General features: G+C 42.3%; 1 protein-coding gene across 2 annotated transcripts in view; it reads left to right on the forward strand.

Moving 5' to 3' along the window:
- prkdc (protein kinase, DNA-activated, catalytic subunit) overlaps positions 1-13,878 on the forward strand; it is a 364,122-nt gene that overhangs the window by 99,475 nt on the left and 250,769 nt on the right. For both annotated transcript variants that reach the window (XM_070892539.1, XM_070892550.1), the window contains exons 21-28: positions 279-435; positions 5,105-5,208; positions 5,329-5,419; positions 6,770-6,933; positions 7,439-7,585; positions 9,073-9,180; positions 9,890-10,116; positions 13,559-13,653. In XM_070892539.1, the coding sequence (XP_070748640.1) occupies positions 279-435; positions 5,105-5,208; positions 5,329-5,419; positions 6,770-6,933; positions 7,439-7,585; positions 9,073-9,180; positions 9,890-10,116; positions 13,559-13,653 (1,093 nt within the window). The remainder of the gene's footprint in view (positions 1-278; positions 436-5,104; positions 5,209-5,328; positions 5,420-6,769; positions 6,934-7,438; positions 7,586-9,072; positions 9,181-9,889; positions 10,117-13,558; positions 13,654-13,878) is intronic.

A 13,878-nucleotide genomic window follows, 5' to 3' on the forward strand; every position in this document is an offset into this window, starting at 1 on the left:
AATGTGAGAATCTAGGAGATTTTTTTTTTACGATGTGGGTTGCTTGGATAAGGAATGCCCCATCAACAACAGTGCTGAAAGAGAATCTATAATTGCTTTTAGAAAAAAAAGGGGATAAATATTTAAGAAAGAAAAACTTGAAAGGGTATGGGGCAGGGGAATATGACCAAGTGGTTGATTCAGAGAGTTGACACAGGCACAATGCATTGAATTTGTTATAAAATGCAATTATTCTATGATTACTTTCTTCTCTTTCCCCCATCCCCATCTGCAATCAGACTGCATTTAAACTAGGCCTTAGCCACATCCCACTTGCTGATGCTGGATTGGACGCTCTGGAGGACTGGTCAACTCGTATAGCCAAGCATGCCATTCAGCCTTACTACAAGGACATTTTACCACACCTGGATGGCTACCTGAAAACAGCAGCTTTGAGTAAGAAATTTCAGTTCGTCTCTGTTTGTTTTTTCACCCTATTCGACAAACTCACTCTTCTTTCCATCCATTAAATGAAATTGTTCAGCATGGGTGTAAAAGGCTGGCTTAAAGGGTTGTGCTTTAGAATGTTGCTGAAGTGTTCAGACTTGTCCACCTAGCACTTGGGTACATGTTGTGATAACTTAATAATAAATGATGCATAGCTGTTGCATTATAGCTAGTTTACTGGTTGAAATGTATGATATTAAGCGATCTTGTAAAACAGATCAACATCAGCTGGAGAATAATAATAGGTGCACAGTAAAGTGTTTTTAATTCAGAACCCTGAGTGAAGGGCTGGGACTCAATGCAAAACACCACCAAAGTTGAAGAGTAGTGGAAAAACAAAATAAATCCAGAAATTTGATTAAATGACACCTAAGTTGGGCTTTTAAAAACTTGCTGATTATAACAGGAAGGGAAGAGTGAAGGAGGTGAAGAGTTTCAGAACATCAGGATCCTGAGAAAGAAAATGTGAAAAGTAAAGTAAGCAGATTAAAAAAAAAAGACTTATGGAAATGATGAGCAAGGATTCAAGGATTATTTAAAATGTAATTTGATGATGCCATGCAGTTCAGAGGGTTACATCAGCAAGGTTCAACCTCGAATAATTCTCAGCTACACTTGGGATATGTTAACTTTAAGTGAGTTTTGTCGAGCTATCTTCAGAAATAAAGAAATATTTTCACAACCTCAAGACATCCCAAAGTGTTTTACAGTCAGTGTACTTTTGCAGTGTAGTAGCTGTTGTAATGTAGGAAATGAGGCAGTCAGTTTGCACACAGTAAGCTCTCACAAACAGCAGTTAAAGAAATAACCAGATCATCTGTTATTTAGGTGTTGATTGCAGGATAAATGTTGGCCAGGACACTGGGAGAACTCCCTATCTCTTTGAATAGTGCAGTGGGATCGTTTGCGTCTACCAGACTGGGTAGACGGGGCCTTGGTTTAAGGTTGTGTCTATTTGCAACACCAAATTTCTGATTGGTCCCCTTGAAGGATAAGACCAGATTTCTGATTAGTTCCCTTGGAGGACAAGACACACCCAATAGTTTGTCTGGAATGTGTAATTTGGTCTTGCCTGCTGGAGTAACCAAGATCTTTGCAACGTGTAATTTGATCCATTCATTGTGAGAGCCAGGCTCCAGAGCTCAAGTGCTAACAATACTGCTTTCAGAGAACAGACAGGGCTTACCCACCCGGTTTAGGAGCACTCACGGTGCTCACACTGTCCAGTTCAGATAGGAAGGGGTGAGGCCATGGAGTGATTTTAACATGAGGATGGGAATTTTAAAATTAAGGTGTTGGTGGACAATGTTACCCCTAATTTTTTTGGAGAGGTGCAAGGACATTTTAACGGGCTGCATGCCCACTCAAAATTTCGCGCATGCGCAAAATCATCCATTCAAAAGCCCGTAAGCAGTCTGCATGGGACCTCCAGACTGCTGTGCAACCGTGCTGCTTAGTGGGAACGTTGTCGGTGGACCATGAGCCAATGTAGGTCAACGAGTGCGGGGGTGATGCGTGAATGGGACTTGCTGCATGTTAGGACACGTCTAACAAGAGTTTTGGATGAACTCCGGTTCGTTGAGGGTGGAAGATGAGAGGCTGGCCAGGAGAACATCGGAATAGTCGAGTCCGGCAAATAAAATAATTTAAAAAAATTTCAATTATAGGACACTGGCAAGAAAGTCCAGCATTTATTGCCCATCCATAATTGCCCAGAGAAGGTGGTGGTGAGCTGCCGCCTTGAACCGCTGCAGTCCCATGTGGTGAAGGTATTCCCATAGTGACTTTGTCATAGCAGTTTGGTGGAACTGAGTGGCTTGCTAGGCCATTTCAGAGGGCAGTTAAGAGTCAACCACATTGCTGGGGTCTGGAGGCACATAGAGGCCGGACTGAGTGAGGAAGGCAGATTTCCTTCCCTAAAGGACATTAATGAACCAGTTGGGTTTACATAAATGTAATGGTTATGCATGTTGTAGGACCAACACAGAATCAATGTTCCCTCTAATCTTGTTTGGCCCTGTGCAACCCCTTTAAGGGGCTGCACAGGCCATTCAAAGTACCGCATGTGCGCGATTTTGTATTGAAAAGCTGGCTGCGTGGGTTCCCTTGAGAGGGTGGCCAAGAGTTGCCGCCTTGAACTACTGCAGTCTGAGGGGGCGGGGGGGGAAGGAGTGTGGGCGAACGAGGTATAAAGAGGACGGGGGTGGTAGAACGTGATATCGGCCTAACAGGGCGGCAGAGTGTGATCTATCTTCCCATCAGGATCTCGTTCTTGCTCTCATCCCCGCCCCCCGTCCCCCTCCCCTCCCCCATCTCCTTTAGACCTGGATCATGTTCTTCCCCTTCCCGCCCACCTACTGTTCTCACTGTGCTCTCCCACCCCCCCCAATAAGAACATAAGAAATAAGAACATAAGAAATAGGAACAGAAGTAGGCCATACGGCCCCTCGAGCTTGCTCCGCCATTTAATACGAACATGGCTGATCCGATCATGGACTCGGGTCCACTTCCCTGCCCGCTCCCCATGACCCCATATTCCCTAATCGGTTAAGAAACTGTCTATCTCTGTCTTAAATTTAGTCAATGTCCCAGCTTCCACAGCTCTCTGAGGCAGCGAATTCCACAGATTTACAACCCTCTGAGAGAAGAAATTTCTCCTCATCTCAGTTTTAAATGGGCGGCTTTTATTCTAAGATTATGCTCCCCTAGTTCTTATCAGTGGAAACATCCTCCCTGCATCCACCTTGTCAAGACCCCTCATAATTTTATACGTTTCGATAAGATCACCTCTCATTCTTCTGAATTCCAATGAGTAGAGGCCCAACCTACTCAACCTTTCCTCATAAGTCAACCCCCTCATCTCCGGAATCAACCTAGTGAACCTTCTCTTGACTGTCTCCAAAGCAAGTATATGCTTTCGTAAATATGGAAACCAAAACTGTATGCAGTATTCTCGGTGTGGCCTCACCAATACCCTGTATAACTGTAGCAAGACTTCCCTGCTTTTATACTTACTCCATCCCCTATGCAATAAAGTCCAAGATTCCATTGGCCTGATTACTTGCTGTACCTGCATACTAACTTTTTGTGTTTCATGTACCAGGGCCCCCAGGTTCTGCTGTACTGCAGCACTTTGAAATTTTTCTCCATTTAAATAATAACTTGTTCTTCAATTTGTTTCTGCCAAAGTGCATGACCTCACACTTTCCAACATTATACTCCATCTGCCAAATTTTTGCCCACTCACTTAGCCTGTCTATGTCCTTTTGCAGGTTTTTTGTGTCCTCCTCACACGTTGCTTTTCCTCCCATCTTTGTATTGCCAGCAAACTTGGCTACGCTACACTCGGTTTCTTCATCCAAATCGTTAATATAGATTGTAAATAGTTGGGTCCCAGTACTGATCTCTGCGGCATCCCACTAGTTAATGATTGCCAACCCGAGAATAAACCATTTATCCCGATTCTCTGTTTTCTGTTAGTTAGCCAATCCTCCATACATACTAATATTACCCCCAAGCCCGTGAACTTTTATTTTGTGCAGTAACCTTTTATGTGGCACCTTGTCAGATGCCTTCTGGAAGTCCAAATACACCACATCCACTAGTTCCCCTTTATCCACCCTGTTTGTTACATCCTCCAAGAATTCCAGCAAATTTGTCAAATATGGCTCCCCTTCATAAATCCATGCTGAATCATGCTTTTCCAAATGTCCTGCTACTGCTTCTTTAATAATGGACTCCAACATTTCCCCAACCACAGATGTTAGGCTAACTGGTCTATAGTTTCCTGCTTTTTGTCTGCCTCCTTTTTTAAATAGGGGCGTTACATTTGTAGTTTTCCAATCTGCTGGGACCTCCCCAGAATCCAGGGAATTTTGGTAAATTACAACCAATGCATCCACAATCCCTGCCGCTACTTCTCTTAAGACCCTAGGATGCAAGCCATCAGGTCCAGGGGATTTATCCGCCTTTAGTCCCATTATCTTATTGAGTACCACCTCCTTTGTGATTGTGTTAAGTTCCTCCCTTGCATAAGCCCCTTGACTATCCACTGTTGGGATTTTTTTAGCGTCCTCTACTGTAAAGACTGATGCAAAATATTTGTTCAGAGTTTCTGACATCTCCATTTCCTCATCACTAATTCCCTGGTCTCGTCCTCTAAGGGACTAACATTTACTTTCGCCACTCTTTTCCCTTTTATATACTTGTAGAAACTCTTGCTATTTGTTTTTATATTTCGTGCTAGTTTACTTTCACAGTCGTATCTTCCCTTTGTTAATCATTTTTTAGTTCCTGACCTTTCTTCTTCCCCCCCCCCCCCTAAATCACCCCTCCTCTCTTTGAGCTTCTCTCTCTCTCCCTCTCTCTCTCTGGAGTGGGGTTTGAACCCATCACCTTGTGACTTAGGGACGTGAGTGATGTCAGCTGACCCACAGCTCACACTTGCGTTTTCTGCAACTTTAAATACCCTCTCTAAATAAATCAACTAACGTGAAAAAATGACTGGGATTTCACTGTGTTTTAGAACTGTCAACCATGCATTATGATAGAAAAATGCCATAATTAAAAAATAGTGTTTTAATTATGGAAACTTCATTTTTTTTTAACTTCCTATTAGATGAGTTTGAAAACAATTGGGAAATGATGAACATTAATACTTCAAGTAAAGGTGGAAACAAGGTTCTTGTACGTCGCCTGAAAAATGCAAGGGATCATTCTATGGTATGTGACAATCATTTGAAATTTTGGCCCTATAGCCTGTATTTACAAAATATAGTCATTGGTGATTAATGAAAAAATCTACTTTTAGATCATATTTTTATTTTTCTGTTCATGAAACAGAGTGAAGAGTCCCCTGCTGCAGCTGTGAGGCATAGAATAGTGCGGTTACTCGGGTCCCTTGGGGGGCAGATCAACCGAAGTCTGGTCACAGGTGGGTGTAAGAACAGTTGGAAGTGTGTCAATCAGATTGAAAACAGAATAAATAAGAGATGGAATTTTAAGGCTGCCAGATATTGTGTAATTGTATTTGTTCTAGGTTTTACCTGGACTTCGGGCTTAAGATTAATGTTAATGGTCTGATAAAAATGTCAATGTATCTATCAGTTTCCCTACTTAATGGGCTCAATTTTCCCCAGTGATTTGTTTTTTTTGAGCAGGCTGTTCTTTTTGGCCTAAATTGAAAAACCACAGTTTCCCCAATCAATTTGCACCAGTGTAACTCAATTAATTACGATTTTTTTTAAGTCAGTTTTTTTTTCAGCCAAAGGGGCGTGTAACCAGCCACTTCTAGCCATTTAGGGAAGTTTGGCCAGCTGAGAGTTACTCCAGTTCTGATTAGACCAGCGTATGTGGACTCTCCAGAAAAACCTTCCCGAGAGTTAAGGAAAGCGGCGCAGCAGATGCCCGGATACAGTGAAAGGCTGCAAAGTGAAGCATACAGCCAGCTGGCAACACATGAAATGAATTGAAAACACATAACAGCAACTTACCTCCAACCCCGCCTGAAGGCTTGTCCGGTCCCAATCTCAGTCCCCGGCTCTCTCACACTGTCTGTGTCTGTGTGTGTGTGTGTGTGTGTGTGTGTGTGTGTGTGTGTGTGTGTGTGTTGACTTTAAGATCTGCAAAGATAGTCAGATTTTTCTCATATACACTTATATATATTATATAATATATACACAATACTCTTGGAGTATTGTGGACTGATATTCATTATTTAAGAAGTGTGAAGCCAATGCCAAATTCAATGAAGTGCCCATTGTAACTATTGGAAGGCAATGCTTCATACAAGTATAAATGTCTGTTGAATGACTCGATGGCCATTTATATGTAGAAGTTGAATTTCATTCAACGAATGATGATGCAGAGACCTTTGGTAGGTAATACTTCATTTTGTGCAGTAAAGCAGAACATAGGCATATGGGAACAGGGCAGACACAGAGAATTGGGACTGCAGTTCATATGAAGGTTAAACTCCAACACAGACTTATTGGATCAAACAGCCTGTTACCATGTTGCAATTACTATGTAATTTTGTAAAACATCTACAAAATGGATTCTGCTGCTGGAAAATGCTAAGCATAAGCATTGAAGTAATTCCTTAAAAATCAGAGCGGCTTTAGCCCACATTAATAGCATGTAGCTCCTTTACTAAAGACGGTCATTAAAGTACATTTTAAAATGTAGTATTCTCAATTTTCATTCAAAATTAAGTTACATATAAAATACAGTATTGCATAAAGATTTCAAGAAATGCTTATGTATTCCCACTTTAATCGTACAGCTGCTTCTTCTGAGGAAATGATGAAGAAGTGTGTTGCATGGGTGGCAGAGAGGCTACTGAGTTTCGCAGTACCATTTGCAGACATGAAACCTGTCATATACTTGGATTCATTCCTACCGCACATCTCCGAACTTGCGCTTTCTGCCAGTGACCGACAGACGAAGGTAAGCCGACATTCTCTTCTTCCACATTTTACACTATGTTCCTGGTCCAATGCGATATTTCTACTGGAAGGAGAGTGTCATGTTAGAGTGCATTCCACTCCAATGACTCTCTTCTTGCAACATCTCCTCTACATGAGTACTATGCCACTTTCTCAATAGTTGCTATGTTGTATCGATCAGAAATTATGTGTGTTTCTTTCAACCTGTACTTAGGATCATAAAATGCTACATTAGTTAACCATTTATAATGTAATTAGATTGTTATCTCTTACATTTTATTCATATTTTAAATCTGCTTTATAATTTCTTCCTAACTTTTTGGATGCAGTAAATTTACTTTCCAGTTCATAAACTGAAAATGAGGCACTATGAGCATGTTGGAAGTGTGGTCTCAGGCAGAGATTGTTATGTAACCATTCCATAGTTACAGATCTCTTAATTTGTCATGTTTTTTATGATACTGCTAAAATGTAAAACATTTTTTTATAAATTTAAATCTTGCCAGGTTGCAGCTTGTGAACTGCTGCATAGTGTGGTTGCTTATATGCTGGGAAAAGGATCCCAGATCCCTGAAGGACAGCAAGAAACCATGTATAAGCTGAACAAACACATATATCCAGTCTTACTCCGTCTTGGTTGTGATGTGGATAAGGTATGAAAGCTATGGGCCTGAATTTAGGAGTATGTTGATTGATTAATGATTAACTTTTTTAATTAAAGTATAATCTGTAGTAGGAAAAAAATGTAGATATAATTCATATATTAAAAGTATTGCATGTTCAGCCATGAACTCATTGAATGGCGGTGCAGGCTAGAAGGGCCGAATGGCCTACTCCTGCACCTATTTTCTATGTTTCTATGTTTCTCCCAAAAAATGTAACACTGTTCCCGACATGCACTTTCTGTCTCTCGTTTAAACTTGCTTATTTATTATCCTTACCTCTGATTGAGTCTTCCCAATTTGCGTCTACAGGATGGGATACTACTGTGCCACCTGCCTGAGGCCTATTTATTTAAAAAAAACAGACCTTTTGCTGGTCCTGAACCCTGTTGCATCTCTCTCTTCCTAATTCTCTTCCCATTTCCCACCAAAGCTCTGGGAGCTTTGTTTCTTACGAGTTTCTTCTGCATAATGCACTGATACGGCTTGTAAATACGGTATATTTGCACAATGCACTTGAAGCAACTAATATGGGGTTAAGGCACTGTTCCAAAAAAGTTGAGGGAGAGGATGTCAATACAGCCTTCATTCTCCTGCATGCACTCCCCAATGCTCTTGCACCCAAAAACCATTTTCTTCAATCGTCCCAGGCACTCCCCACCTTGTACTCCCGCCACCCCACCACCCCACTCCCAGATCCTAATACTCCCTATTAATGACCCTAGATGCCAGCAGCTCCCTGCCAATAGTTCCACACCAGACACCTTCTTCCCCAATGTTCCCAGACGCAGCACCACAACCACTGCTCCTAGACTTCAGGTGTCTCCCTTTGAGTGTGCCTAACCCCCCACTCAATTGTTTCACCCCCATTACACTTCGCACCTCTCCACCCCTTGTCAACGTTCCCACACTTATAAACCACCGTCTAACCACTGCAAACCCCAGCATCCTCGTCATCTTCCAAGTATACCATTCACATTATTTCCAGATGCCTGAAACTTCTCTCCCACAAATCCCAGATCCAATACTACCAGATCCCAGCACCCCATGGCACTTTTTTTGGTCTAATTGCAACAATTATCAGGATTCTACAAAACAGGATTTAAAAAAAATCAATTATGTGCCTCAGTATTTGGACCACTGAAGTCTCATCTGTGGAATGTAAATAGAATTGAATAAATATGTTCCATTGATATCCTGAAGTTTTCATAATTGTAGCTACTCTGAAGATTTGCATGTGGCAATTCACTCTGTGGTTAACAAGCTGGAGAGAATCTATGATGATACAACTTGCAAGGGGTCTGCTGAGAGGTGTAGCCTCCTTTTTCTTCTATAGTTTCCTTATGTGTACTGTATATACCATGAGTAGGTGACATGTTAATGTGATTATCCAGGACAGGTCCACATCATGTTGGGTTTATACAGTGATGGAATCATAATATGATAATTCTTTGTGTGTATTTTTTAATTATATATAGGTAACCAGTCAGTTATTTGAACCACTTGTTATGCAGCTTATCCATTGGTTCACTAACAACAGGAAATTTGAAAGTCGGGATACAATGGCGATGCTGGAAGCTATTCTGGTAACAATTGTTCGCTTACATTCTTAATTCCCTGTAAGCAGAGTGATTATAAATATCTGTCTTGGCCCACATAGGACTGAAGTACTTTTGCTTATACAAGCCAGGATACTAAAAGCTTTGTAAACAGCCATGTTAAAGGGAATTATGTGAGTAGAAATGAATCAGGCAGCTTAGTAATGTTAGATAAATTACTGTTTTAAAAATTTCAGATGTTTATTTCAAAATTTCTATCATTTACATATTTCCTTTTTGTCTTTCTGTGTTTAACTGTTGACAGTGTTGTCTACGAAATGTTACTTTTCTACAGGCTGGAGGGTATTGAAATACATTTCCAAATGAATTTATTACTTGTTAAGTAATTATTTCCTTATTAAAATGTCTGAAGATTTTTAAATACTGAATGTATATCCAGAAGAGGAGGAAAAGTAACTGAGAAATAGACGATCCTTTTTAAACATTGACAGTGGACGCTGAACCACAGTGGCAGAACTGATCTTAATGCTGCAGAGTTTGGGACACAGAACTAATGCAGCAGTACAGGTGGAAGTACATCTCCATAAGTTCTGTGTCCCAAACTTCATTCTTCAGCCAGTGATGGGGGAATCGTGGCTTACATTTACTGGGCAATGCTTTGTCCTAAAACAGATTACAATGTAGCTCAGTGTTGATTTTGTTCTGAAAGTTGAAAACAAATATCTAATTTTGTTAGGATGGCATTGTGGATCCAGTGGACAGTACTCTGAGAGACTTCTGTGGGCACTGTGTTCAAGAGTTCCTCAAGTGGTCCATAAAACAGACAACCCCACAGCAGCAGCAGAAGAGTCCAGTAAATACAAAATCACTCTTCAAGAGGCTGTACAGCCTCGCTCTTCATCCCAATACTTTCAAGCGACTGGGGGCAGCCCTTGCCTTTAACAGCTTATACAGAGAATTCAGGTAAACCTATTTGAGATCTTTCATTTATATAATTTAGATAGTTTCATATCTGTACCAAAATCAAATCCTTACCAATGTATTGTAACTCGAAGCAGAGTTGAACAATTTCTGTAAGTTAACTGCATATGGGAGTGCTCTATGACTTGCATTGAAAATCATTTTGCCTAAACTTTTACAAGTGCTCATTAAAATCAAATTGTTTGGATCTTTAGTCATAATATATTGAGATACATTCACCTGTCATTTTCTTAATTGTATAAGACTGAGGCTGAGGTATGCTTTTAGGTAAATGTTAATAGTTCTGCCTGCAGCACCTTGCTTTCTTCCATCCCCCAGTATGCACCCTTAAGTCACAGGGCTGCAAACGCAACCACAACTGATGCACAATTGGTCTAGTCATTTGAAATCCAGTTTGGCATGACCAGGTGTCACTCTCCTCAATCAAATCCTCCAATCCAGGATCATCATGGGAGACGAGTGCCACCCACAGCCCCATTTCGCTAATAAACTGCCTACTCGAACCTCTGTCCCCTTTCCCTCAAACCTCACCTCCAATACCAAGTGTGAAGAGCTCATGGGGATTTCTTTGTCTCTAAGGTTTCGACCATCTGTGCAGCTGTTTCTGCCCCTTATTTTGCTTTCTTTTCTCTACCCTGCCACCGACCACTCTCCAGTCTAGTTCTGAATCCTTATCACTTTGCAGTTTATCTTCCATCTTTCCTGCCTGCCCTTTCTACCCTCATCTCTTCCATGCAACCTATTTACTGCTGTTTGCTCTCCTCTTCACTCAGCTCTTAGTCACTCAAATACCCTCCTGACCCCATACTTCCTGACATTAATGATTCCTTTATGCTCAGGCTCGTCTTTCAAAACCGCTATTTATCACCCCGCCTCAAAAAAAATCCACCCATGACCTATCCTCTCCAATACCACCCCATTTGTAACTTCCCCTCTCTCAAAGATCTTTGAATATTTTATTACCTCCTGACCCCATAGTCAAATCTCCCAAGATTCCCTGTTCGAATCCCTTCAGCCCTTGCTTATAGTCTCAAGACCACTCTGACCAAAGACATAAATGGCATCCTCTGTAATTGTGATTTGTCCTCCTTCCTTGTTCTCCACAGCCATGCCATCCTCCTTCTGTTGTCCAGCTCCTTTGGACTACACACGTGTAGCTCCATTCCTACTGGTCCAAACGCAGCCAGCTCATTTCCAATAATGATTTCTATTTCAGCCCCACACAATCACCTCGAGTCCCCCGGGAATCTACCCTTGACCTCTTCTTCCTTATCTGTATGCTGCCTTCAAGGCCATCCTCTCCAAGCACAGCCGATATCCAGCTCTACTTCTGCATTCCTTCCCTTGACCCCCATGACCATCTCTGTGCTGTCAGATTGCCTGCCCAACATCAAATTGTGCTAAATATCCTCCGAATGAATATTGGGAGGACTGAAGCCATCATTTTCGACCATCATTATATACTCCTTCACCATTGACTTTATTCCCCCATCATAGCCACTCGCTCAGCGTGAATCAGATTACGCGCAACCTTTGGCATTCTATTCGACCCAGAGTTGAATGTCAAAATTCAACTTGTCAAAATTTAGCCATCCATAACATAGACTGCACTCAGCCCTGCTCATCCATCTCCCCAATACTTGCTGACCCTTGTCCTCCAGTGCATTGAATTTAAAATCCCTCTACAGCCTTGCCCCACCCTATTTCTGCAATATCCTGAACCCTCATGCACCTTCTTCGATTCTCCAACTCTGGCATTTGTGCATCCCTTCGACCCACCATTGGCCATCGCTTCCTGGCCCCCCATACTAGCTGATATTGTTAACGCTTCTCTCTCGGGTATTGTCCACCTCCCCTTCAAATCTGCTACCATCACCCCTCTCCTCAAAAAAAGCCAACCCTTGATCCCTCTGTCCTTGCAAACTACCGCCCTATCTCCAACCTCCCTTTCCTCTCCAAAGTCATTGAAAATGCTGTCGCCTCCCAAATCCGTGCCCATCTTTCCCTTAACTCCATGTTTGAATCCCTCCAATCAGGTTTTCACCCCTGCCATAGTACCAAAAGTTCACAAATGGCATCCTATGTGACCGTGGTAAACTATCCCTTCTCATCCTTCTTGACCTGTCTGCAGCCTTTGATATGGTTGACCATGCTATCCAGCTCCAACTCCTCCCCTCCATCGTCCAACTGGTAGGACTGCCCTCGCCTGGTTCCATTCTTATCTATTCCGTCGTAGCCACAGAATTACCTGCACTGGCTTCTCATCCCGCTCCCACCCCATTATCACTCAAGTTCCCCAAGGAATCTCTCCTTGGTCCCCTCCTATTTCTCATCTACATGCTGCCTCTCAGTTCACCCAAAACTCTGCAGGCCGTATCCTGTGCTCACTGACCTACATTGGCTCCCGGTTGAGCAATACCTCAATTTTAAATTTTTCATCCTTGTTTTCACATCCTTCCATGGCCTCTCCCCTCGCTATTTCTGTAGCCTCCTCCAGACCGACAACCTGCAGAGATTTCTGTGCTCCTCAAATCCTGGCCTTTTGCGCATCCCCGATTTTAATCGCTCCATCATTGGCGGCCGTACCTTCAGCTGCCGAGGCCTAAGCTCTGGAATCCATTTTTAAAAATCTTCTGAAACACATCTTTTCAAACAAGCTGTTGATCATCCTCCCAACTGTCTCACTATTACTTGATGTCTGTTTCTTTATCTATTTTATTCATCTTCTTTCCTGCCCCCACAACCCCACCCAGCAAAAGTCTTGGGGTGGTTACTATGTTAAAGGTGCTAGATATATGCACATTATTGTTGTTGTAGATAGCAGTATATTTGCATTTGATGCACAGATTAGAAGCAAGAGTTGATTATTTAGCACTCGATGGGGGAAATTCATTTTTCTGAGCAAAGTACACATCTTAAACACCATGGGACTGAAATTGCCCCTTTCCTTAAGGCCTGTTAACATTGGAAATCATCGGCCACGCTGCAGAGTGCAATGGCCGCCGACTTTTCTTGTAATGGCCGCCATTATCAAAATTCTCCTGCGGTATCCCAGCGGTGACCCGCTCTCTTTCCCCCCCCCCCCCCCCCCCCCCCCCCGCTGCTGCCGATCCGTCCTAAGTGTGTTATCAGTGCGCACTGCCGATGTTCCCCTCCGATGGTGAAATTCTGCCGAGAGAATCTTCCTCCCTCCAGGCAGTGCCAAAAGGTGTTTTTTTCAGACGGTGCAGTGCGGCTGTAGCCTTCAGCAATGGCGGTGCGACAAAGGGAGGACACGCTGCCGCCATGTTTTTTTTTGTCGGCCGACTGCCAGGTTCGGCCCCCATATATTTAAACAGAGCCATCTGACACGCTGATGTACGAATAAGCTCAGGATTTATTTTATTTGGTCATTACTAGCAGTGACACTTTTCTATTTTTCTAGGGAAGAAAATGCCTTGGTTGACCAGTTTGTATTTGAAGTATTGGTTGTGTATGTGGAAAGCCTTGCTCTAGCACATGCAGATGATAAATCATTGGGTAGGTTCTTTGTCATATTAACTGTGATTTATCTGGTATGCAGCCATGCTAAAGTATCATTTTTTAAGGCATTGTTAACTGTCTTATTTTAACCTTGCTACCCTTCTACTGGAAGGAAGTGGATTTATGTTTTGACTGTGTCTGCCTATTTGTCTGTTCCACCATTAACTCATGAATACTAACTTGTCACCTCTGCAATGCATCAAAAGTGACTTCAGCACATTT

Source organism: Pristiophorus japonicus, chromosome 1 (assembly GCF_044704955.1).
Source record: "Pristiophorus japonicus isolate sPriJap1 chromosome 1, sPriJap1.hap1, whole genome shotgun sequence".
Classification (NCBI taxonomy): domain Eukaryota; kingdom Metazoa; phylum Chordata; class Chondrichthyes; family Pristiophoridae; genus Pristiophorus; species Pristiophorus japonicus.